This window comes from Heterodontus francisci, chromosome 3, assembly GCF_036365525.1.
Source record: "Heterodontus francisci isolate sHetFra1 chromosome 3, sHetFra1.hap1, whole genome shotgun sequence".
Lineage (NCBI taxonomy): Eukaryota > Metazoa > Chordata > Chondrichthyes > Heterodontiformes > Heterodontidae > Heterodontus > Heterodontus francisci.
Window position 1 is genome coordinate 128,519,083 of NC_090373.1, and position 27,522 is coordinate 128,546,604.

At 42.4% G+C, this 27,522-nt stretch overlaps 1 protein-coding gene across 1 annotated transcript in view; it reads left to right on the forward strand.

The window, feature by feature from the left end:
- The window catches only part of tstd3 (thiosulfate sulfurtransferase like domain containing 3), a 26,166-nt gene extending 4,269 nt beyond the window's left edge, over positions 1-21,897 (forward strand). Inside the window, exons 2-4 of the mRNA XM_068025994.1 lie at positions 6,474-6,653; positions 10,471-10,630; positions 21,274-21,897. Of these exons, the coding sequence (XP_067882095.1) occupies positions 6,474-6,653; positions 10,471-10,630; positions 21,274-21,340 (407 nt within the window). The 3' untranslated portion in view covers positions 21,341-21,897. The remainder of the gene's footprint in view (positions 1-6,473; positions 6,654-10,470; positions 10,631-21,273) is intronic.
- Positions 21,898-27,522: the final 5,625 nt, after the last annotated feature.

Sequence of the window (27,522 nt, forward strand, 5' to 3'; positions counted from 1 at the left end):
TCTGTTTTAAACATACTCAATAACTGAGCTTCCACAGCCCTTTGGGGTAGAGAATTCCAAAGATTCACAACCTCTGAGTGAAGAAATTACTCCTCATCTTTGTCCTCAGTGGCTTCTCCGTTTTTCTGAAATTGTGTTCCCTGGTTCTCGACTCCCCAACCACGGGAAACATCTGAGTTGCATCTAGCCTATCTATCTTTCAGTATTTTGTAGGTTTCAATGAGATCACCTCTCATTCTTTGAAATTCTACAGAATACAGGCCCAGCTCCCCAATCTCTCTTCATAAGACAGTCCCATCATCCCTGGAGCAGGTCTGGTGAACCTTTGTTGTACTCCCTCTATGGCAATAATATCCTTCCTAAGATAAGGGGACCAAAACTGTGCACACTACACTCCTGGTGTGGTCTAACCAAGGTTCTATACAATTGAATAAATAGAAGCAAAATACTGCAGATGCTCGAAATCTGAAATAAAACAAAAAGTGCTGGAAAATACTCAGGTCTGACAGCATCTTTGGAGAGAGAAGCAAAGTTAACGTTTCAGGTAAGTGACCTTTCTTTGCTTCTCTCCCCTCAGATGCTGCCAGACCTGCTGAGTATTTTCCAGCACTTTGTTTTTATTTCTATACAATTGAAGCAAGACTTCACTACTCATGCACTCAAATCCTCTCGCAACAAAGGCTAACATACCATTAGCCGCCTTAATTGCTTGCTGCACCTGCTTGTTAGCTTTCAGTGACTTATTGACAAGGACACCCAGGTCCCTTATTTTATTTATTTTTTTATTTAGAGATACAGCACTGAAACAGGCCCTTCGGCCCACCGAGTCTGTGCCGACCAGGAACCACCCATTTATACTAACCCTACAGTAATCCCATATTCCCTACCACCTACCTACACTAGGGGCAATTTACAATGGCCAATTTACCTATCACCTGCAAGTCTTTGGCAGTGGGAGGAAACCGGAGCACCCAGGGAAAACTCACGCGGTCACAGGGAGAACGTGCAAACTCCGCACAGACAGTACCCAGAATCGAACCCGGGTCCCTGGAGCTGTGAGGCTGCGGTGCTCACCACTGTTGTACATCTACACTTTCTAATCTCTTACCTTTTAAGAAATACTCTGCACATCTGTTCCTCATACCAAAGTGGAAAACCTCATATTTTTCCACATTATATTCCATCTGCCACGTTCTTGCCCACTCACTAAGTCTGTCCAAATCCCCTTGAAGCCACTTTGCATCTTACTCACAACACACGTTCCTACCTACTTTTGTGTCATCTGCGAACTTGGAAAAACTACATTTGGTCGCCACATCTAAATCATTGATATATATTGTGGAAACAGTGGGGGAGGGAGGAGGGGGGAATGCAGAGGGTGGGGGGGCGGGGATCAAGATCACTCCTGACAGATGGATATCTATCCAGAATACTCTGCATCGCTACATCAAGTGTGTGGGTAGAGATTGGCTACTTATGCAAGCAAAAACAATGCCAGGTATGTCATGAAGTAAGTTTTCAACATAGTGACATTTAAAGATTCTTCACAACAATGCACATTTGTTGTGTTTATTCGTAAGCTAAATTTTTAATGGCTTTTTCTTTCGAAGTTTGTTCAGCGGTCCCCTGGGCCGAGCAAAAATTATAATGCAACCCTCCGCTTGAATAGGTTGGTCAACCCTGGCCTAGGGTCTTATAAGAAGTGTCTGCTGAGATAGTGGGTCTATTGATTTTAATTTTCCAAAATTCCCTAGATTCTGGAAAGGTCCCATCAGATTGGAAATTAACAAATGTAACTGCTATTCAAGAAAGGAGGAAGACTGAAAGTAAACTGCAGGCCAGTTAGCCTAACATCTGTCATAGGGAAAATGATGGAATCTGTTATCAAGGAGGTTATAGCAGGTCATTTAGAAAATCTCAATGCAATCAGGCACAGTCAACATGGTTCTGCGAAAGGGCAATCATGTTTGACTATTGAATTCTTGAGGAAATAACAAGCAATGTGGATAAAGGGGAATCTGTGGACGTGGTATTCTTGGATTTCCAGTAGGCATTTGACAAGGTGCTACATCAAAGGTTACTAAAAAAAATTAGAGCTCATGGTGTAGGGGGGTAACATATTAGTATGGATAGATAAAAGCAAAATACTGCAGATGCTGGAAATCTGAAATAAAAACAAGAAATGCTGGAAACTCCAGTTCTGAAGAAGGGTCACTGACCTGAAATGTTAACTCTGCTTCTCTCTCCACAGATGCTGCCAGACCTGCTGAGTATTTCCAGTGTTTCTTGTTTTTATTTTATATTAGCATGGATAGAGATTGGTTAGCTAACAGAACCCAGAGGGGAGGGCAAACAAAGCAAGGGAATACACAATAAACAAGATGATATTGAGAGGGGTAGAAGAAGTGAGAGACTTGGAGTGCATGTCCACAGGTCCCTGAAGGTGGCAGGACAGGCAGATAAAGTGAAGAAACCATATGGAATGCTTTCCTTTATTGGCCGAGATATAGAATACAAAAGCAGGGATGTAATGCTGGAACTGTATAAAATGATGGTTAGGCCACAGCTGGAGTATTGCGTACAGTTCTGATCACCACATTACAGGAAAGACATAATTGCTCTGGAGAGAGCACAGAGGAGGTTTACTAGAATGTTGCCAGGGCTTGAAAGTTGCAGCTGTGAGGAAATATTGGATTGGCTAGGGTTGTTTTCCTTAGAACAGAGGAGGCTGAGGAGTGACTTAATTGAGGTGTACAGAATTATGAGGGGCCTAGATAGATACACATGAAGGACCTGTTTCCCCTAGCAGGGAGGTCACATACTGGGGATTTAAGGTGATTCGTAGAAGGATTAGAGGGGACATGAAGAAAACCTTTTTCACCCAAAGGGTGCTGGGTTTCTGTAATTCACTGCCCGGATTGGTGGTGGAGGCAGAAACACTCAATTCATTTAAAAGGTACCTGGACACGTACCGGAAGTGCTGTAACCTGCAAGGCTATGGACCTTGGGCAGCTAGTTTTTTTTAGCCAGCGCAGACACAATGGGCTGAATGGCCTCCTTCTGTGCCGTAACTCTTCCATGGTTATAGAGAGTAGGCATAAATGGGTCGTTTTCAGTTAGGCAAGCTGTAACTAGTAGAGTGCCACAGGGATCAGTGCTGGGGCCTCAACTATTTACAATCTATATTAGTGACTTGGATGAAGGGACAGAATGTGTGGTTTCTAAATTTGCTTATGACACAAAGATAGATAGGAGAGTAAGTTGTGAAGAAGACATAAGGAGTCTGTAAAGGGATATAGATAGATGAAGTGAGTGGGCAAAGATTTGTCAGGTGGAATATAATGTGGGAACGTGTGAACTTGTCCACTTTGGCCGGAAAAATAGAAAAGCAACATATTATTTAAATGGAGAGAGATTGCAGAGGGATCTGGTGCCCTAGTGCATGAAACACAAAAGGTTAGCGTGCAGGTACAGCAAGTGATTAAGAAGGCAAATGAAATGTTATTTATTGCACAGGGAATGGAATATTAAAAAGAGATGTTTTGCTACAGTTGTATAGGGCATTGGTGAGAGCACATTGTGTACAGTTTTGGTCTCCTTACTTAAAGGATATAATTGCATTGGAAGCAGTTCAGAGAAGGTTCACTCGACTGATTCCTGGGATAGAGGGTTATCTTATGAGGACAGGTTGGATATGTATTCGTTGGAGTTTAGAAAGATGAGAAGTGATCTTATTGAAACATATAAGATCCTGAGGAGGCTTGACAGGGTGGATATTGAAAGGATGTTTCCCTTTGTGGGAGAGACTAAAACTAGGGGGCACAGTTTAAAAATAAGGGGTCCCCAATTTAAGACCGAGATGAGGAGACATTTTTTTCTGAGGGTTGTGAGTCTGTGGAGCTCTGTTCCCTGGAGAGCAGTGGAGGCAGAGTCATTGAATGTTTTTAAGGCAGAGGTAGACAGATGCTTGACAAACAAGGGAGTCAAAGGGTATCGGGGATAGGCAGGAAAGTGAAGTAGAGTCCACAAACAGATCAGCCATGAACTTATAGCATGGCAGAGCAGGTTCGAGGGACTGAATGGCCTATTCCTGCTTCTAGTTCGTATGTAGAGCAGGGGAGTTTTCCCTGGTATCCTGTCCAATATTTATCCCTAAATCAAAATCACTAAAACAGATTATCTGGTCATTATCACATCGCTGTTCATAAATTGGCTGCTGCATTTCTTACTTTTTGAAGTAGACACTATTGTAATGTACTTCCTTGGCTATGAAGCACTTTGGGCCGTCCTGAGGTCATGAAAGGTGCTATAAAAATGCAAGTTTTGTTACTTTTAGAAGTAGTGCTACGTTTGTGCCCCTTGTGATCCATTCACCAAGCAGAGAAAATAAACTTTCACTGCCATTGTATATGACATAAATGCAGTTTTCCGTTAAGTTTTGTATTTGCGCCAGTTATCTTTGCATTTCATGTCATTGATGCACAGTAATGTTATCTGAATTGCAAATCATCTTTTGTGATGGATAATTTTCCATGAAATTCTATGCCCATTATGTGTTGAAGAATGAAGGAGAAAAGTATCACAAGCATATGCAGTCCAGAACATTTTAAAGGAGTGTCCTACAATAATATCTATCCCATAGTGAAACACACAAATTTTTTCTAATCTTCAACAACCAGCTTAAACTCAGTGTCCATGAAAAGTGCACAGTGCTGATCAAGGAGGGAACATCTTTCAAGCTAATATTGCCATATCAGAAGACAAGTTTCTCTGCAGTGTGAGTAGTCTGTTTTTTCTTCAGATGGGGAGGAGGGGTTGCCCCATTTAAGACAGAGATGAGGAGAAATTTTTTCTCTGAGGATCGTGAGTCTTTGGAATTCTCTTCCTCAAAAGGCGTTGGAAGCAGAGTCTTTGAATATTTTTAAGGCAGAGGTAGATAGATTCTTGATAAGCAAGAGGGTGAAAGGTTATCGAAGATAGGTGGGAATGTGGAGTAATCAGTTCAGCCATGAACTTACTGAATGGCAGAGCAGGCTCGAGGGGCTGAATGGCCTACTCCTGCTCCTAATTTGTATGCTGGTTTGTAGGTGGAGGGAAGGTTCTAGTCTTGGTCGAGGAAACCATTTATCCACCCATTCACCCACTCAGAAAATGCATCAGGTGACATTTACAGACTTTAACAAAATATTCTGATTTTAACCTGTACACTAACATATTACTAACTCTGTTTTTATTCCTTTTTGTCACAAAAATTGTATGTTCCTAGGCACCTACATTTCCATGGTGTTACGGACAGGTGGGATATGATAGGATGGTTTCCACTTTTCACCTCTCGCTGACTGAAGACACTGTGTTTTATTAGAATTGTATTTTAACCCTTGAGCGTTTTAATGATCAAAAAGCAGACAAATGACAGGTTTTCTCATAGCTTTAAAAAAAGAAATAATACTTAATACCTGAAAATATTCGCAATGTCGCCCATTCACATGCACAAGAGAAGATACAGATTAAAAGATAGCATGCATTTCAGTCTGATGGTTTAAAAAAAAAAGTTGTTGTGAAATCTTGCTCGTTTTCCCAGGAGGGAGATTTTAAAACGGTGCAGGCCTATTTTCCTTTCTCATTATTCACTGACATCAAACTGCAAAGTTTCAGGTGGACGGATGCTTTGTCGCAGACTTCTTTGGTTAAATCTCAGTCACAGTTCAATGCCAAAAAATCCTCTTACAATTTCTCAGGTAGAGAGTTTCAAGGTTACCTTTTGTCTCTGCCTCTAGATAGTTTAAAGATGGTATTCTGGCAGGGTCCTTCTTGCTGGGATAGGTCTCTCTTCCCTCTGTCTTCTGGCTTTCCACAGAAAATATCTCTTATTAAGAACTTTTCGTCAGAGATTTGGCTCCTGTCAAGTTCTCCAAGTTTCTCTACCATTGTGTTTTCATAAATGGTGTTTGGTGTGGCCATTGTTAGACAATGGGTTTGGATGTTGCTCATCTCTGCCATCTTGATAGTGTCCTGAGTTTGAGTCTGGAGTCTCTATGTCTGCAAAGTCATTGTTAGCCCAACTTGTTGAAAACCATTGACATTGAATGGATCATTTACGTTTTTAATGCTTTCTTCAACATTTGACCAGACATGACAATTTGTTCAGAGTTCCAGTAGTTACCATGTGTATTTGCAGTACAGGTCAAGAGATCACTTGACCCTCTTACTTCCATCTTGTTTTGCAGCATTTTGAGTTCAATTCATCAGTTCATTTCTCCTTGTATGAGCGTGACACAGTGAGATATTGCATTACGTACTACTTACTGTCATAGAAATTGAAAGGATGTTGCTAATTGCATGGTAAAATTGCTTCAAGGTTATCATGCTTCCAATTTTTTATCAGCATTTCTGTAATCATTCATATATCTTAAAATAAAAGATCAGATTTTTACAACTTTAACCTTGATTTTTTTTTTCATTTTTATACACAGCTCCATTTTACCTAAGTCAACGCAGCAGCTACAGGAGTGTTTGTACAGCTCCCCTTGAAACTGTCACCTACAAAGAATTAAAACAGTTGCTTAAATCAAATAAAATTGTTGTGATCGATGTTAGAGAACCCTGGGAGATCAAGGCATATGGACAGATTCCTGGATCTATAAATGTACCTTGTGAGTATATCTTTGTGGTTGTGGATACAATCCACCTCATATACTGTTTTTATAACTATTGTACTAGTGTGGGGCAACAATAAAACAAATAGGATTCTGGATAATGTTGCCAAATTGTTTGAATTCAGATTCCAGAGCTAATGCTGCAGCTATACTGTGCTCTGGCCAGGCTGTACCTGAGGTGCTGTGTACAGTTCTGATCATTGAGACAAGTGATTCATGCAGGCTCTGGAGACAGTGTGAAGGAAAGCAACAGGTGCCAAGTGTCGAACTTCTATGAGGAATAACTTGATAAGCTAGGGTTCTTCATTCTTGAGATATCTCTGAGGAGACCTCCTAGGGGTATATAAGATACATGACAGATTCATTCTAGTTATCCTAACACAATACTTTCAGAAGCGCATGAAAGCAGGAAAAGAGAGCCCACATTCAGCGTTAAGGGCAGATTGAAGGCTGACCAGATCAAATATTTCTTTTTGTGGAAGGAGATCAATAGCAAGAATAGGTTGCATCATTTAGGAAATGACGAGTAATAGGAAAATGGTAAGAGTTGGTGGTCTAGAAGAATGAGAACAAATGCTATAGTAGCCTGGTAGATTAGCAACCTAGCAATTGAGTTCACATTTGATTGTGGCAAATTGCGGAGTAGAATTCACTAAGTCTGCAATTTTCAGGGTAGCTCTGGGTTATCATAAAACCCAACTGATTCATTAGTATCCTTCAAAGGGAGTCTGCACCTATACATGTATACTGTCTGACATACATGTGTCTCCTATTGCACACTATGTGCCTTTTAAAGTGGCCATTTGTTTGGAATCATTTCAAGGCAAATTTTAGGCAATTTCAGCCTAGTTGACATTGGTAAACATGAAAAGCAGCAGACTATAGACAGATGATATTTGTGTTGCTTCATGATGTTGCAGATTGTGATGGTACACAATTCTGCCTCTGCTGATAGTCCACAGAACCTCATGGATGGTAAGGTTTGGGCTCTCAAATTTACCCTCAGCCCGTACTAATTGATACAGTGGGGTGACCTCATTGTGAAGACAAAATTTTGCATTCCCGTTGACTGTGCTGTGGTCGCTCCTACCAGTGCTCTTGTGGATAGTTATGCTTGTGATAGGAAGATTACTGAGGACAAAGACAAATAGACTACTTCATCATGTCGTTTCCCTCTTGACCTGACACTGGCAGCTGTGTCCTTCAGAGCTCAACCAGCTCAGTCAGTGGTAATATTGCAGAGCCATTTTGAATTCCCTCAGCCAGAATGCATTGTGTCTTTTCATCCCTCAGAACTTTCTGCAAGTGATGCTCAACAAGGAGAATTTGTTACTTGACTGGGTGGGCAGGGAGGGGGGTGTGGAATCGGTTGTAGTAGGTAGTAACTGTAGGGATGTTTGCTTCACCTGAAGCCCTGAGACTTCAGTGGAACTGAGTTAGTGTCTTATGGCCACTCCAACATGATTGTATAATCACTTGACCCTAGTAGGACAGGACATACCTAGAGATGGTAATGGAGATATGTAATATGTTGGCTGATAGATATGATTCTGAGAGTATGACTGCATCAGGCTGTTGCTTGACTGGTTTGTGGGGCAGTTCTCCCAACTCATGTGCCAGTCCACCGATGCTGGTGAGGAGCACTTTGCATGGTTGACTGGGCTGAGACTGCCCTAACATTCACATGCTTTTGTATTCAAGAATATCCAGTGTGGCCGCCTCCAAGTGAGTGAAGTGAGTCCTGTATTTATGATAGTTATGGCCTCCTAGTCTAGAACTGCTCAATTGTTTAATTTCATCTTGTCGTGAAAGCTAATAAGTGTTCGTGGTTTTGTAAGTTGAAGGAGCACATACTAATGAATATCCTTTCCTGGGCGTCAGTAAGTGGGCCTACATTATGCAGCTAGGTTGTTATAATGTTTTAATATGTAAATCGCTTGAAAAATATGAGTAAGTATAGACTTCGTTGTAAGTTACAATTTCAATGTGTGTCCTGTTGAAGTTTGGCTATGCATGAGAATCTATGAAAGAGCTGAGCTGTAAGATTGTGAGAAAGCTTTCTGGAACAGCTTTATAGCATTTAACCTTGGCCGATTGACCAGCTAGATGGTATTGTTTGACATTATTATCTTACATGGTTCCTTAAAGTACTCTTTTTCTCCTCCCACATCTGTCCGCTGCACAGAGCTTGGCCATCACATCCTGCTACACTTACTGTGCAGTCAACTTCTGGAGAGCCGGTCCTGCAATTGACAAAATGGGCAACGTTCCTCACACGCATCTCATGTAGCAGCATTTACAGTTTTCCAGCCATCAAACATCAAAATGTTACATTGCTCTGTCACTAGCTCAGACTGTTTTCTAGCTCCACATTGGGTTTACTTTCCCTTGCATTTTGCCTGCCACTTCTTTAACTATACAACCTTTGAAAATCCTCCCCACTCTCTTTCCCCGCCCCCCCCTATTTCCCCCCCCCCATCTCCCTCTCTTCCCTCGCTCGCCCCCCCACCCGTCTCCTTCTCTTCCCTCGCCCCCCCACCCACCCGTCTCCTTCTCTTCCCTCGCCCCCCCACCCACCCGTCTCCTCCTCTGCCCTCGCCCCGCCCGCCGCCTCCTCTGCCCTCGCCCCGCCCGCCGCCTCCTCTGCCCTCGCCCCTCTCTTTCCCCCCTATCACCTCGTCCCCTTCCCATGGCACATTCCGCTGCAATCACAGGAGGTGTAATACCTGCCCATTTACCTCCTCTCTCCTCACTATCCCAGGCCCCAAACACTCCTTTCAGGTGAAGCAGCGATTTACTTGTACTTCTTTCAATGTTGTATACTGTATTCGCTGCTCACATTGTGGTCTGCTCTACATTGGGGAGACCAAACGCAGACTGGGTGACCTCTTTGCGGAACACCTCCGCTCAGTCCACAAACAGGACCCTGAGCTTCCGGTTGCTTGCCATTTCAACACACACCCCTGCTCTCATGCTCACATCTCTGTCCTGGGCTTGCTGCAGTGTTCCAGTGAACATCAACGCAAGCTCGAGGAACAGCATCTCATTTACCGATTAGGTACGCTACAGCCTGTCGGACTGAACATGAGTTCAATAATTTCAGAGCAGGACGGGCCCCCTTTTTACTTTTATTTTTAGTTATTCTTTTTTTACATTTTTTTTGTATGTTTATTTTATTTCATCTTAGTTTGTTCAGTTTGCTTACCATCTGTTTTTTTAATTGTTTGTACTTGCTGCTGTTCAATCTTCATGTCTATTAACACCCTATCTGTACTAACGCTTTGTCTTTCAACACGCCATTAACATATTGTTTGCCTTTGCTCCATGACTACTTAGTCAGCTAATCTGTGGCCTCGTCCAATCTACACCTTCTCCTTTGTTATCTCTTGCCTCACCCCCGCTTTACTTGCTTATAACCTTTTACATTTTTATATTTGCCCGAAACTTTAACTCTGCTTCTCTCTCCACAGATGCTGCCAGACCTGCTGAGTATTTCCAACATTTCTTACAGATACTGCTCATTTGATTTATGAGGTGTATGCACACCCTTAACTGCAGTGTATTTTGTAACTGAATTTATACATTACTCCAGTTACGTGTGTAAAACTGAAACTGCTGTCATTTGTACTTTAAATTATAAAAATGTAATTTAACCTCTGAGTCACAGTAATGGTGAATGGCAAAAAATTAAATGTTCTTTTGGATTTATGACCATGCAACAAAAAAAATACTGTTGCCCTTTTACAGTCAATATCTTATCGGTGGAACTGTTTAAATATGGGTTACGCTGATTTGTTTTTCCATTTATCTTAAGTGGGGCAAGTGGAGCAAGCCTTGAAGTTGGACCCCAGCAGCTTTATGGAAACTTACAATGGGAAGATGCCATCTACATCAGACAAAATTGTCTTTTCATGTTTGGCAGGAATCAGGAGCAAAAAGGCTTTAGATGCTGCTGCATCAATGGGCTACAGTAGGTGAGTACTGGCAACATAAAACATTGTTACTGGTGTATCTACTTTATTACTTAGTTACCTGAGCAAAATTGTTGGTCAAGACTGAATCATAGCTGTGTGTTGGAAAGGGACTGGATTCATAGACTGTCACAGAACAAGAAAAAGGCTCTTTTCCTATTCTGTCTAGTCTGCCAGTATTCTGGAATTAAAAGCTAGTCTAATAATGGCCATGAAACATTGTTGATTGTTGTAAAGGACATGTCCTTTAGGGAAGGAAATCTGCTGTCCTTACCTGGTCTGGCCTTCGGGTGACTCCAGACCCACAGCAATGTGGTTGACTCTTAACTGCCCTCTGAAATGGCCTCGCAAGCAACTCAGTTGTATCTAACTGCTACGAAGTCAATAAAAAAGAATGAAACTAGACGGACCACCCGGCATCGACCTGGGCACCAGAAACGACAACGGCAAACCCAGCCCAGTTGACCCTGCAAAGTCCTCCTTACTAACATCTGGGGTATCAGTGTGGTGGTGGGTGGTGAGTAGTGATATAGGTGCAATAGATCGTGATGTGAAATCAGATTGGGTGGAAATGAGGAATAGCAAAGGGAAAAAGTCACGGGTGGGAGGCGTCTTTAGGCTCCCGAAGAGTTGCCTCACTGTAGGACGAAGTATAAATCAGGAAATAAAGGAGACGTGTAAGAAGGGTGCTACAATTGTCATGGGTGATTTTAATCTGCATATTGACTGGACAAATCAGATTGGCAGAGGTAACATGGAAGACGAATTTGTAGAGTGCATCAGGGATTGTTACTTAGAGCAATATGTTGCAGAACCTACCAGGGAACAAGCTATTTTAGATCTGGTAATGTGTAATGAAGTAGGATTAATAAGAGATATCATAGTTAAGGATCCTCTAGCAGGTAGCGATCACAACATGGTAGAATTTCAAATTCAGTTTGCAGGTGAGCAACTCTGGTCTCAAACCAATGTCCTCAACTTAAACAAGGGCAATTACAGAGTTATGAACAAAGGGGCGGCGCAGTGGTTAGCACCGCAGCCTCACAGCTCCAGCGACCCGGGTTCAATGTGGGTCCGCCTGTGCGGAGTTTGCAAGTTCTCCCTGTGACCACGTGGGTTTTTGCCGGGTGCTGCGGTTTCCTCCCACAGCCAAAGACTTGCAGGTTGATAGGTAAATTGGCCATTATAAATTGCCCCTAGTATAGGTAGGTGGTAGGGGAATATAGGGAAGGTGGGGATGTGGCAGGAATATGGGATTAGTGTAGGATTCGTATAAATGGGTGGTTGATGGTTGGCACAGACTCGGTGGACCGAAGGGCCTGTTTCAGTGCTGTATCTCTAAATAAAGAGTTGTCTAAAGTGGGCTGGGAAAATAGACTAAGGGGAAGGTCAGTGGATGAGCAGTGGCAGACATTTAACAAATATTTCATAACACTCAGTAATAATGTATCCCAGTCAAAAAGAAGAACTCGATGAGAAGGATCAATCACTGTGGTTAACATAGGCGGTCAAGGAGAGTATCCGATCAAAAACTAAGGCATAGAAAGCGGTGAAAACTAATGGTAGGCCAGAGGATTGGGAATTTTTTAGGAACCAGCAGTGGATGATTAAGAAGCTAATAAAGAGGGAGAAAATTGATTATGAAAGTAAATTGAAAAGAAATATAAAAACAAATAGCAAGAACTTCTACGGGTATATAAAAAGAATAGCTTTCTATTCTTTCTATAAAGTGAGCATGGGACCCTTGGAGGATGCGACTGGTGAATTGATAATGGAGAACAGGGAAATGGCAGATAATTTAAACCAGTATTTTGCATCGGTCTTCATGGTGGAGGACACTATAAACATCCCACAGATATCAGATAAGCAAGGAGCTAAAGGGAGGAAAGATCTTGTAACAGTCTCTATCACGAGGAGCAAAGTATTTGACAAACTAATGGGACTAAAGGCTGACTAGCCACCAGGACCTGATGACCGACATCCAAGGGTTTTAAAGGAAGTGGCTGCAGAGATAGTGGAGGCATTGGTCGAAATATTCCAGAACTTACTGGATTCCGGGAGGATCCCAGCGGATTGGAAAACTGCTAATGTGATGCCCCTGTTCAAGAAGGGAGGAAAGGCAGGAAACTATAGACCTGTCAGCCTAACATTGGTCGTTGGTAAAATGCTAGAGTCCATTATTAAGGAAGAAATAGCAGGACATATAGAAAAGCATAATGCAATCCAGCAGAGTCGTCATGGTTTTGTGAAAGGGAAATCATGTTTGACAAATTTGCCAGAGTTCTTTGAGGATATAACAAACAGAGGTGATAAAGGGGAACCGGTAGATGTAGGCTATTTAGATCATTTGTTAAGATGTCACATAAAAGATTATTGCACAAGATAGGAGCTCACGGTATTGGGGGTAATGTATTAGCATGGATTGAGGATTGGTCAACTCACAGAAGACAGAGTCGGGATTAATGGGTCTTTTTCAGGTTGGAAAGACGTAATTAGTGGAGTGCCACAAGGATCAGTCCTAGGGCCTCAATTATTTACATCTATATTAGTGACATGGAGGAGGGGGCAGAGTGTAATATATCCAGATTTGCTGCTGATACAAAAATAGGTGGAATGGCATGTTCTGATGACATAAGGAATCTGCAAGGGATATAGTGTCGATGTGAGTGGGCAAAAACTTGGCAGATGGAGTTTAATGTAGGAAAGTGAGAGGTCATGCACTTTGGTAGGAAGAATCAAAAGGCAGACTGTTATTTAAATGGAGAGAGACTCCAAAAAAGTGCAGCACAGAGGGATCTGGGTGTCTTGTGTATGAAACACAAAAAGTTAGCATGCAGATGCAGCAAGTAATTAAGAAGGCAAATGGAATTTTGACCTTTATTGCTAGGGGGTTGAAGTTTAAAAATATGGAAGCCTTGTTACAACTGCACAGGTTGTTGGTGAGGCCGCACCTGGAGTACCGTGTACAGTTTTGGTCCCCCTATTTAAGAAACAGTGTACTGGCATTGGAGGCAGTTCGAGAGATTCACTAGGCTGATTCCTGGGATGAAGGGGTTGATTATCAAGAATGGCTAAACAGGTTAGGCCTTTATTCATTAGAGTTTAGAAGAATGAGGGGTGATCTTATTGAAACCTATAAGATTCTAAGGGGGCTTGACAGGGTAGATGTTGAGAAGATGTTTCCACTAGTGGGGGAATCTCAAACTTGGGGACATAGCAACAGAATAAGGCGGCACTCATTTAAAACTGAGATGCAAAGGAATTTCTTCTCTGAGGGTAGTGAATGTCTGGAATTCTGTACCCTCTACAGAGAGTTGTGGAGGTTAGATCACTGAAAGTAATTAAAGAGGAGGTAGACAGATTTTTCAATTATCGGGGAGTTGAGGGCGATGAGGAGTTGAGGTCTGGGGCAGATCAGCCATGATCTTCTTGAATGGCAGTGCAGGCTTGAGGGGCCGAACGGCCTACTCCTATTTCTTGTGTTCTTATGTAAAGTTGGGAGAGCTGTCCCACAGACTAGTCAAGCAACAACCTGCCATAGTCATACTCAAGGAATCATACCTTACAGACAATGTCCCAGACACTGCTATCACCATCCCCGGTATGTCTTGTCCCACCCCCAGGACAGACCCAGCAGAGGTGACAGCACAGTGGTATACAGTTGGGAGGAGGTTGCCCTGGGAGTCCTCAACATCGACTCCGAACCCCATGTTCTCATGGCATCAGGTCAAACATGGACAAGGAAACCTTTTGCTGATTACCACCTACAGCCCTCCCTCAGCTGATGAATTAGTAACCCTCCATCTTGAACACCACTTGGAGGAAGCACTGAGGGTGGCAAGGGCATAGAATGTACTCTGGGTGGGGGACTTCATTGTTCATCACCAAGAGTGGCTCGGTAGCACCACAACTGACTGAGCTGGCCGAGTCCTAAAGGACATAGCTGCTAGACTGGGTATGCGGCAGGTGGTGAGGGAACTAATGAGAGGGAAAAACATACTTGACCTCGTCCTCGCCAATCTGCCTGCTGCAAATGCATCTGTCCATGACAGTATTGGTAGGAGTGACCACTGCACACTCCTGGTGGAGACGAAGTCCTGCCTTTACATTGACGATACCCTCCATCGTGTTGTGTGGTACGACCACCGTGCTAAATGGGATAGATTTCGATCAGATTTAGAAATGCAAAACTGGGCATCCATGAGGTGCTGTGGGCCGTCAGCAGCAGCAGAATTGTACTCGACCACAGTCTGTAAACTCATGGCCCAGCATATCCCCCACTCTACCATTATCATCAAGCCAGGAGACCAACCCTGGTTCAATGAAGATGGCAGCAGGGCATGCCAGGAGCAGCACCAAGCATACCTCAAAATGAGGTGTCAACCTGGTGAAGCTGCAACACAGGACTACTTGTGTGCTAAACTGCGTAAGCAATTGCGATACACAGAGCTAAGCGATCCCATAACCAACAGATCAGATCTAAGCTCTGCATTCCTGCCACACCTCGCTGTGAATAGTGGTGGACAGTTAAACAACTAACTGGAGGAGGTGGCTGCACAAATATCCCCAACCTTAATCCTGGAGGAGCCAACACATCAGTGCAAAAAATAAAGCTGAAGCATTTGCAGCGATCTTCAGCCAGAAGTGCCGAGTTGATGATCCATCTCGGCCTCCTCCTGAAGTCCCCAGCATCACAGATGTCAGACTTCAGCCAATTCGATTCACTCTGCGTGATACCAAAAAATGACTGAAGGCACTGGATACTGCAAAGGCTATGGGCCCTGACAATATTCCAGCAATTGTACTGAAGACCTGTGCTCCAGAACTTGCCGCGCCTCTAGCCAAGCTGTTCCAGTACAGCTACAACACTGGCATCTACCTGGCAATGTGGAAGATTGCCCAGGTAGGTCCTCTATACAAAAAGCAGGACAAGTCCAACCCAGCCAATTACCGCCCCCTCAGTCTACTCTCAATCATCAGTAAAGTGATGGAAGGTGTCATGGACAGTGCTGTCAATCGACACTTGCTCAGCAATAATCTGCTCAGTTTGGGTTCCGCCAAGGCCACTCAGCTCCTGACCTCATTACAGCCTTGGTTCAAGCATGGACAAAAGAGCTGAACTCGAGGTGAGGTGAGAGTGACTGCCCTTGACATCAAGGCAGCATTTGACCGAGTATGGCATCAAGGAGCCCTAGCAAAACTGGTCAATGGGAATCAGGGGGAAAACCCTCTGCTGGTTGGAGTCATAGCTAGTACAAAGGAAGATGGTTGTGGTTGTTGGGGGTCATTCATTTCAGCTCCAGGACATCACTGCAGGAGTTCCTCAGGGTAGTGTCCTAGGCCCAAACTTCTTCAGCTGCTTCATCAATGACCTTCCTTCAATCATAGGTCAGAAGCGGGGATGTTCGCTGATGATTGCACAATGTTCAGCACCATTCTTGACTCCTCAGATACTGAAGCAGTCCGTGTAGAAATGCAGCAAGACCTGGACAATATCCAGGCTTGGGCTGATGGTGGCAAGTAACATTCATACCACACAAGTGCCAGGCAATGACCATCTCCAACAAGAGAGAATCTAACCATCTCCCCCTGACATTCAGTGGCAGTACAATCGCTGAATCCCCCACTATTAACATCCTGGGGTTACCATTGACCAGAAATTGAACTGGGTAACCATATAAATACTTTGGCTTCAAGAGCAGGTCAGAGGCTAGGAATCCTGAGGCGTGTAACTCACCTCCTGACTCCCCAAAGCCTGTCCACCATCTACAAGGCACAAGTCAGGCATGTGATGGAATACTCTTCACTTGGCTGGATGGGTGCAGCTCCAACAACACTCAAGAAGCTCGACACCATCCAGGACAAAGCAGCCCGCTTGATTTGCACCCCATCCACAAACATTCACTCCCTCCACCACCGTGACACAGTGGCAGCAGTGTGTACCATCTACAGGATGTACTGCGGCAATGCACCAAGACTACTTGGACAGCACCTTACAAACCCACGACCTCTACCAACTAGAAGGACAAGGGCAGCAAATGCATGGGAACACCACCACCTGCAAGTTCCCCTCCAAGTCACACACCATCCTGTCTTGGAACTATATTGCTGTTCTTTCACTGTTACTGGGTCAAAATCCTGGACGTCTCTTCCTAACAGGACTGTGGGTGTACCTGCCTCACATGGACTATAGCGGCTCAAGAAGGCAGCTCACCACCACCTTCTCAAGGGCAATTAGGGATAGGCAATACAGGCTAGCCTAGCAGTGACACCCGCATCCCATGAATGAATAAAAAAAAAGAAAGCCACCTAGTTTAATCTCACCCTCATGATTACTCTCTATCTTGTATTGCACCTTTTTGTTTTGCAAACAGCTTTCTAATTCCCCTTTTAAAATACATTTTGGATTCCTGTTTCAAAAATGACGTGCAGCAAAGATAACATTCTAATCACTTTCAAGATTTTTTTATTCTAGCCTTCTCTTAACTCTTTGTGATTCTTAAATGTACATCCTCTTGTCACCATCTGACTGGCCAGTGGAAACAGTGTTTGCTATTTACAGTATTATAGCTCTTCAAAATGTTGATTTCTTTCGGGCCACTGAGCCTTCTCACCTCTAGTTAAAATGTTCTAACCTTTCTTCATAACTTCAACCCATAAAGCCAGATAACACCCCTTTTCCGTTTTAACGTTTCAGGTCTGTGGAACAGACATGAAATGTTAACTGTTTTTCTGTCCATGGATGCCATCTGACCAGAGAATTTCTAGCATTTTCTGCTTTTTGTTGCAGATTTCCAGCATTCACAATATTTTACTTTTGTGACACCCTTTATCCATTGTTTTGAAATTGATGTAATGATGAGCCCAAAAATGCATACAGTGCTGCAATTGCAGCCTAAGGTCTTGTACAAGTCCAACAATATCTTATTTTTGTTTTGTGTCCCTAATTTCAAAACCAAGCAGTTTGCCTTTTTATGCCGTCTCAAGTTGACCTGGCACCTTTGTTGACCTGTGTGTCTGCATACCAAGATGCCTGTACTCCATTTTAAATCTTTACTATTTAATGTGTGTTTTTTCAGTGCTTCCATAATGCAATATTTCATATTTTCTACATTGAACTGCATCAACCGCTTATTTGCCAATCCTAATCTACATGCGTCCTCTGACAGTCTTTCACAGTCCTTGTTACAGTTTCCAATGCTCTCCAGTTTGATGTCATCAAATTTTAATCTTCAATTCCTAAATCTAGATCATTTATTTAAATAGCAATTGGGAGTGGCCCCAACAGACCCCTTTGAATACCATTCACCACATCTTTCTAGTCCAAGAAAGGTCTTTTAACTCCAACTTTACTTTCTACCCACAATCAGCAGTCTACTCATGCACCTATATTTTTTTAATGCACTGTGCCATTACTTTTACGTAGAGTGTCTCTTATGTGGTATCTGATCAAATGCTTTGTGAAAGTCCATACGTCCCATCCATTTTATCTTTCCTATATTATCAGTTCAAGTAATTCTATAGGGTTGAAATGTGACTTGCCTCTTGTAAATCTGTGCCGATGTTTCTCCACATATAAGGTAGTCAAGAAGGCATACGGCATGTTTGCCTTCATCGGTCGGGGCATAGAGTATAAAAATTGGCAAGTCATGCTGCAGCTGTACAGAACTTTAGCTAGGCCACACTTAGAATATTGCGTGCAATTCTGGTCGCCACACTACCAGAAGGACGTGGAGGCTTTGGAGAGGGTACAGAGGAGGTTTACCAGGATGTTGCCTGGTCTGGAGGGCATTAGCTATGAGGAGAGGTTGGATAAACTCGGATTGTTTTCACTGGAACGACGGAGGTGGAGGGGCGACATGATAGAGGTTTACAAAGTTATGAGTGGAATGGACAGAGTGGATAGTCAGAAGCTTTTTCCCAGGGTGGAAGAGTCAGTTACCTGGGGACATAGGTTTAAGGTGCGAGGGGCAAAGTTTAGAGGGGATGTGCGAGGCAAGTTCTTTACACAGAGGGTGGTGAGTGCCTGGAACTTGCTGCCGGGGGAGGTGGTGGAAGCAGGTACAATAGTGACGTTTAAGAGGCATCTTGACAAATACATGAATAGGATGGGAATAGAGGGATATGGTCCCCGGAAGTGCAGAAGGTATTAGTTTAGGTAGGCATCAAGATCGGCGCAGGCTTGGAGGGCCGAATGGCCTGTTCCTGTGCTGTACTGTTCTTTGTACTCAGAGACTAGTTGTTTACCAACTGAAGTCAGACCAATTAGACTATGATTTCCGGGCCTATCCCTATGTCATGTTTTTTGAAGGAGGACTGAGCTACTTTCCCCTCTCCACTCCTCTGGCATAGTTTTACTTGCCAAAGAATTTTGGAAAATTATCATCTGTAAAAGTAGGGAAAATCCCAAGATATTCTATAAATATATCAATGGGAAGAGGATAACCAGGGAAAGAGTAGGATCCATTACGGACCAAGGGGGAAATCTGTGGGTGGAGCCAGAGGACATTGGTAGCGTGTTGAATGAATACTTCACATCTGTCTTCACCCAAGAGAATGAGGATGTAGATATTGAACTCGGAGAGAGAGACTGTGAGGTTATTGAGCAAATTGTCATAGGGAGTCACAAGTATTGGAGGTTTTGGCAAGCTTAAAAGTGGACATATTTCCAGGTCCGGATGATTTGTGTCCCAGGATGCTGTGGGAGGCAAGGGTGGAGATTGCAGGGGCTCTGACCCAAATCTTTAATTCCTCTCTGGCCATGGGGGAGGTGCCGGAGGACTGGAGAACAGCTAATGTGGTCCCACTATTTAAGAAAGGTTGTAGAGATAAGCCAGGGAACTACAGACCAGTGAGTCTCACGTCAGTAGTAGGGAAACTATTGGAGAAAATTCTGAAGGAGAGAATCTATCTCCACTTGGAGAGGCAAAATTTGATTAGGAATAGTCAGCATGGCTTTGTCAGAGGGAGGTCATGCCTAACAAATTTGATTGAATTTTTTGAGCATGTGACCAGGTGTGTAGATGAGGGTAGTGCAGTTGATGTAGTTTACATGAATTTCAGCAAAGCCTTTGACAAGGTCCCACATGGGAGACTTATCAAGAAAGCAATTGCAAATGGGATACAGGGTAACTTGATAAGGTGGATTCAAAATTGGCTTAGCTGTCGGAGACAGAGAGTGATGACAAACGGCTGTTTTAGTGACTGGAAGCTCCAGTGGCGTACCACAGGGATCTGTGCTGGATCCCCTATTGTTTGTCATTTATATAAACGACCTAGATGACTATGTGGGGGGTAGAATCCGTAAGTTTGCGGATGACACGAAGATTGGCCGAGTGGTTAACAGTGAGGTGGAGTGTCTTAGGTTACAGGAAGATATAGACGGGATGGTCAAATGGGCAGAAAAGTGGCAGATGGAATTTAACCCTGAAAAGTGTGAGGTGATACACTTTGGAAGGAGTAATGTGACACAGAAGTATTCAATGAATGGCCTGACACTGGGAAGTTCCGACGAACAAAGGGACCTTGACGTGTTTGTCCATAGATCTCTGAGGCAGAAGGGCAGGTTAATAGGGTGGTGAAAAAGGCATATGGGACATTTGCCTTTATCAATCAAGGCATAGATTACAAAAGCAGGGAGGTCATGTTGGAGTTGTATAGAACTTTGGTAAGGCCACAGCTGGAGTACTGTGTGCAATTCTGGTCGCCACGTTATAGGGAAGGATGTGATTGCACTGGAGGGGGTGCAGAGGCGATTCACCAGGATGTTGCCTTGGATGGAACATTTAAGCTATGAAGAGAGGTTGGATAAGCTTGGGTTGTTTTCGCTGGAGCAGAGAAGACTGAGGAGTGACCTGATCGAGGTGTACAAGATTATGAGGGGCATGGACAGGGTGGATAGAGAGCAGCTATTCCCCTTAGTTGAAGGGTCAGTTACGAGGGGACACAAGTTTAAGGTTTAAGGGGGATTTGAGGAAGAACTTTTTTACCCAGAGGGTGGTGACGGTCTGGAATGCACTGCCTGGGAGGGTGGTAGAGGCAGGTTGCCTCACATCCTTTAAAAAGTACCTGGATGAGCACTTGGCACGTCATAACATTCAAGGCTATGGGCCAAGTGCTGGCAAATGGGATTAGGTAGCCAGGTCAGGTGTCTTTAATGCATCGGTGCAGACGAGATGAGCCGAAGGACCTCTTCTGCACTGTATTATTCTGTGATTCTGAACTCTTTTGTTCTTTAGCTTTTCTCTGGCTCATCGGAGCAGCAAATCCAGGATTATTCCAAAAGGATCACAAATTAAATTCATCTGTTGCTTTAGTATATACAAGTCACCGACTAACCAGTGACCCTTTTGTAAAAAGCATCTGTGGGCTTTGATGATTGTTTAGTATTAGGGGATGTAATATGATTTCAGGAAACTTGCATTAGCTTCCCCATGTCTGAGAAATGTCCTATTTTATAAAAGCAAATAATTATTTTTAATTCAGTTCCAGAACAATTACTGTATTACAAAAGCAATTCAGTATATCAGGTGCTTTGAGAAGAATTGATGTGATACTTAAATCCAAAGATTTATCAATGACAAAAATTCATACTGTTATCACACAATGTCAGATGATAAGTGGCTAATTGTTGCTTTTTGTTTCAGAGCTCTACATTTTCCTGGTGGTTGGGAAGAATGGATGAAACATGAATTTTCTGAGAAGCAACATTGAACTGTTTTAGGAGATTCTTGCAGAAATTTTTCTCGAAAGCATACGAAGGAATAAATCTAAAGATAGAAAATAAATGATTTTTGTTGCAAAATGTTTTTGCAGGCATGTATTATTATACATAATCATTACTCAGGAATATTATATTTGCACTTTTAAATTTGAGCTTTTCTTCACTTTAGTTCAAAAGTCAATGTTTGGCTATAATATTTGGGGATTGTGAAATATTAAGGACTTTTTGAGGAATGGTTTTACAAAGCAATATATTGTTTTGTTCATTGCTCAAAGTGCTTCAAATGATGTGAATTCTCCAGCAATATTAATGGTGACATAGCTGATAAAATGACCAGTTTTACCATGAGTATTCTTTTTGAATAAGAACCTAAAGGGGCTAAATTCACTGGTATTCACTGATTCAGCAAAATCTGTACTAAAGCATTTTTAATTTGAGAATCATGATTCATAATTTAAACACAACCTGTGTAATGTAGTTGTATTCAAACTTAAAATTTTGTAAATGACATCTCTGAAAACAAGTAAAACTTTTTATTCGTTTGGAATGAATGTTCTTCCCTATTATTTAGATCTCATCATCTAACAAGCTGTTGTACTTCATATGTTAAAAGTAGTCCTGCTGCTGTCACTGCATATATAGTTTTTCTTGTAGCGTTTCGTACACATTTGATCATAGTAAAGCTGTCCCATAGTAAAGCTGTGGGCGGCACAGTGGCGCAGTGGTTAGCACCGCAGCCTCACAGCTCCAGCGACCCGGGTTCAATTCTGGGTACTGCCTGTGTGGAGTTTGCAAGTTCTCCCGGTGTCTGCGTGGGTTTCCTCCGGGTGCTCCGGTTTCTTCCCACATGCCAAAGACTTGCTGGTTGATAGGTTAATTGGCCTTTATAAATTGCCCCTAGTATAGGTAGGTGGTAGGGAAATATAGAGACAGGTGGGGATGTGGTAGTAATGTGGAATTAGTGTAGGATTAGTATAAAATGGGTGGTTGATGGTCGGCACAGACTCGGTGGGCCGAAGGGCCTGTTTCAGTGCTGTATCTCTAAACTAAACTATAACTGTTACCAAAATATGAGCTTTTATTGGCAATAATTGCATAAGGGACTATATTCAGAACTTTTTCTACCTTTTGAACCATTTGGTTTGTCACGCTTACAAAAGGAACAGTCGTGAACTAAAGTGAACTGGAGCTATTCTGAACTGCAAAAATGAACTGGTGAATTAAACTTTTTTTAAAAAGACACATTTTTCTGCAGACAAGATGGAGTAAGAAGTAAGTTGACCCCTCCTATACATTGTGACTGTTGGAGACTAAACCCATCATATCTAGACTAGTTCTGGGGATGGCATATTAAAATACTATACAGGCCATTCAATGCTAAATGGCTCCTATCTTCAAGGATTGAGTTGACAAAGACTTCACAGCCAGGGTGACTCTCGATTCAAAGCCAAGATAATAGGTGGGACTTAACACCACTTTATCAAGTTAAACCACATTCAAACCCCATTGTGTAACAATGGCCCCATGTTCAAAGACATTTTATGAGCACACCTGATCTAAACCAGATAAGGTTTTTCCTTTTTTTTAAAAAAAGGGATTTCTCTGAACGAGGGAGAAAGCCAGCCAGCAAGGCAGCAGAGAGATCCATTTAAGCCAAGAATAAGACTGTCTGTAAAATCTTTAAACTACTGCGGCAGAGACTGAAAAAGATGACCTTGAAAACTCCCATCTGAGGAATTTTAACAAGATTGTCCACTGACTTTGAGTAAACAAAGGAGTCTGCAATACTTCAGTGAACCTAGAAATGGAACACCAGGCCTGCAATGCCATTCTTAAAAATTCCTCCTGGAAAACCAAGGAGGTTTCAAAGTGAACTCTTTTTGCAACTGTTACGACTGACTGCTCCTGTCAAAGCCCCCAATCAAAATATATGATTCTGTTAGCCAATCTATGGAATGACAGGATTGAATTAACACATCATTTGAAACTTTCCTAATGAAAGAGAGACCCAGCCAAATTTTACCATCTATTAACCCCCGAATGAAGCTAACTAAGCCAGGTGTCTTTAAATCTATAAATTAACTCTAAGAATGTAGTTCTTCTAATTAAATACTATGAAGATATAAGAACATAAGAAATAGGAGCAGGAGTAGGCCATTCAGCCCCTCAATCCTGCCCCGCCATTCAATAAGATCATGGCTGATCTGTCCCAATCTACTTCTCTTTCGGGCCTGCTCTGCCTAACCCTCGACTTCCCGAAATTTCAAAAATCTATCTACCACCTCCTTAAATACCAGCCTTCACTGCTCTCTGAAAAAGACCCATTGATTCTGACTCTCTGCCTTCTGTGTGTTAGTCAATCCTCAATCCATGCCAACACATTACCCCCAGTACCCTGAGCTCCTATTTTGTGCAATAACCTTTTATGTGGCACCTTATCAAATGCCTTCTGAAAATCCAAATACACAACATCTACTGGTTCTCCTTTATCCACTCTGCTTGTTATATCCTCAAAGAACTCTTAACAAATTTGTCAAACATTATTTCCCTTTCATAAAACCATGTTGACTCTGTTTGCATTGTTTTTCTAAATGCCCTGCTATTTCTTCCTTAATAATGGACTCGAGCATTTTCCCAATGACTGATAAGCTAACTGGTCTATAGTTTCCTGCTTTCTGTCACCCTCATTTCTTGAATAGGAGTGTTACATTAGCGGTTTTCCAATCCACTGGTACCCTACCGGAATCCAGTGAGTTTTGGTATATTATGACCAATGCCTCCACTATCTCTGCAGCCACTTCTTTTAAAACTCTTGGGCGCAGGCCATCAGGTCCTGGGGACTTGTCTGCCTTTAGTCCCATCAGTTTGTCCAGCACCTTTTCCGTCATGATAGCGATTGTTACAAGTTCCTCCCTCCCATTTACACCTTCATCTATTATTATTGTTATGCTTATAGTGTCCTCCACCGTGAAGACTAATGCAAAATATTGGTTTAAATTATCTGCCATTTCCCTGCTCCTTGTTATTAATTCCCCATTCTCATCCTCTAAGGGCCCCGCACTTACTTTAGCTACTCTCTTCCTTTTAATATACCCATAGAAGCTTTTACTGTTTGTTTTTATATTTCTTGCCAATTTACTCTCATAATCAATTTTCTCCCTCTTTATTAGTTTATTAGTCATCCACTGCTGGTTTCTAAAAACTTCCCAATCCTCTGGCCTACCACTTCACTGCATTGTACGCATTTGCTTTTGATTTGATACTCTCCTTAACTTCCTTTGTTATCCACGGATGGTTCATCTGCCTCTTTGAGTCCTTCCTTCTGACCAGAATAAATGTTTGCTGAGTGTTATGAAGTGTCTGCTTAAAAGTCAGCCACTGCTCATCTATGGACTTCCCCTGTAGTCTATCTTCCCAGCCCGCTTTAGACAACTCTTTCTTCATACCTCTGAAATTGCCCTTAAGTTGAAGACTTTGAGACCCGAGTTGCTCACCCTCAAACTGAATTTGAAATTCTATCATGTTATGATCGCTTCCCCCTAAAGGATCCTTCACTATGAGATCTCTTATTAATCTTACCTCATTACACATTACCAAATCTAAAATAGCCTGTTCCCGGGTAGGTTCTGCAACATATTGCTCTAAGTAACAATCCATGAGGCACTCTACAAATGCGTCTTCCATGTTGCCCTTGCCAATTTGATTTGTCCAGTGTATATGCAGATTAAAATCACCCATGATATTCGCAGTGCCCTTCTTACACGCCTCCATTATTTCCTGATTAATATCTTATCCTACGGTGAGGGAACTCTTTGGGGGCCTATAGACCACTCCCACCCTTGATTTCTTTCCCTTGCTATTCCTTATTTCCATCCAAACTGATTCTACATCACGATCTATTACACCTATATCATTACTCACAACTGCACCAATCCCTTCCTTTAATAGCAAAGCTACCCCACCTCCTTTTCCTTTCTGCCTATTCTTCCGGAATGTTGAATATCCTTGAACATTTAGATTCCAGTCCTGGTTATCCTGCAACCACGTCTCACTGATAGAAATAAATGAACTTAATTTGATAACTATCTGTGCTGTCAGCTCATCTATCTTGTTACAAATGCTATGTGCATTCAGATAAAGAGCCTTAAGATTTGACTTTTTACCACTTTTACCTACTCCGGTTCTAATTTCTGCTGTACTCTTGTGCTTGTATTCTCTGTCCCTTCCTGTCACTCTCTGATTAATGTATGTTCCTTCACTACCTTGCATCTCTGCTCTCCCGTTACTTTTTGACTTTTTAAACTTCCTTTCAATTGAACACTCCCCCCCCACCCCCACACTATTTAGTTTAAAGCCTTATCTACAACCCTAGTTATATGATATAAACATTTAAAATAGAAAAAATTTGAGTCCTTGCAAATTTACAGTCCAATGTTGCTTTAAGTCCTCACAGGATGTTACTCGAAGTCCTCAATGTTGCTTTCCTTCTCCAGCGAATTTCAACAATTAACAAGTTGTAAACACTTTCAATAGAATCAATCTGACTTTAGCGTTTTTGAGGGATAAAAGATTGTCACAGTCTAACTTCCCTTTCTTCAATTTAAATTACCAGAGATCAGTGTTTTGGCTTGAATTTTTTATTAGAATTTTGAGAGATAATAATTAAATAGACTAAAAATCCTCTTCCTTCAGTTTAAATGGTTGAGAGCTCTTTTTCAGGTGTCCTCTCTGCCTGTTAGAACAAACTGTCTCACTAAAAGCCAGTTCAAACTGAATTGAAACAAATGTATCGCATCAGGCTCACTCCCAGTGGCTGTTTCCATGGTATCGAGAATGCATCCTTTGATTCGCAGTCTCCAAATGATCGTTTCTAAGGCAACAAAAATGCACCTTCCTATAACTCCTGAGGCTTGCTCATTCTTAAAGCAATACTGATCCCTTGCAAGCCTTAAAGGCAAACTGCATATTCCAAATAAAAACTACAGAACCATGACATCAAAGTGAACTCTTTTTGCAACAATCAAACTCAAATGTCCTCTAACCTCTATCTTTTTTTGTGTGTGCCTGTGCGCCTGGGTGAGGTTGTGAACATTTTTAGGTATTGTTTAATGTAGTTATCTTTTTAAACCTATGAGGAAACCTATCGTTGGTCCGTTTATTTGACCTTTAAAACACTCAGGGACTAAAATGCTTTTTTTACAAAAATGCTATCAGCAGTCAGTTGAGAGGTGAATAGCATAAGTCATCCACACCATCTCCCACCGTAATAGGTTTTCATCATGCTATTAGGATCTCTTTGCACCCAGTGTCACATTAAGGACCTCATTAGATGCAGCGTAATATCAGAAGAGTATCTTCCCACCATCGCAAGATTTCTTTTTATATGGTCATGTTCAGAGTGCTGATTTAAGCGTAGCCTAGGCCCAGTACTTGTTTATATTGAGACTGGATTAGGACTACCCCAATTTACTTCATTGGACTCTTACCTCTATAGGTTTTCTTATCTGTCTGCACTAAATTTGAATGTAGGTCTCCAGATTTAAAAGGATATAGTTAATCACCCACTCTTTTTACCCCTCAAAATATATGCAACACATACACCCGTTATCGGCACTTAAGCATTATAAACAGCATTTAATATCAATGTTTTATTGGCAACCACAATTTCAGTAACATTATTTTGGATATAGTATTCCTTTTATTAAACAATGTGGTTGACTCTTAAATGGCCTAGCAAACCTTTCAGTTGTACCAAACTGCTGCAGAAAAAAGTCAAAAGAATAAAACAGGACGGACCGCTTGCTATCGACCTAGGCACCGGAAACAACGGCAGTCCCTGCCCTGTCGACCCTGCAAAATCTTCCTCACGAACATATGGGGTCTGGTGCTAAAACTGGGAGAGCTGTCACACAGGCTAGTCAAGCACCAGCCTGACACAGCCATACTCACCAAATCATACCTTACAGCCAATGTCCCAGACTCCTCCATCACAATCCCTGGGTATGTTCTGTCCGACAGGCAGGACACACTAACCAGAGGGTAATGGCACAGTGATATACAGTTGGGAGAGTGTTGCCCTGGGAGTCCTCAACATTGTCTCCGGACCCCATGAAGTCTCATGCCATCAGGTCAAACCTCCTGCTGATTACTATTTACTGCCCTCCCTCAGCTG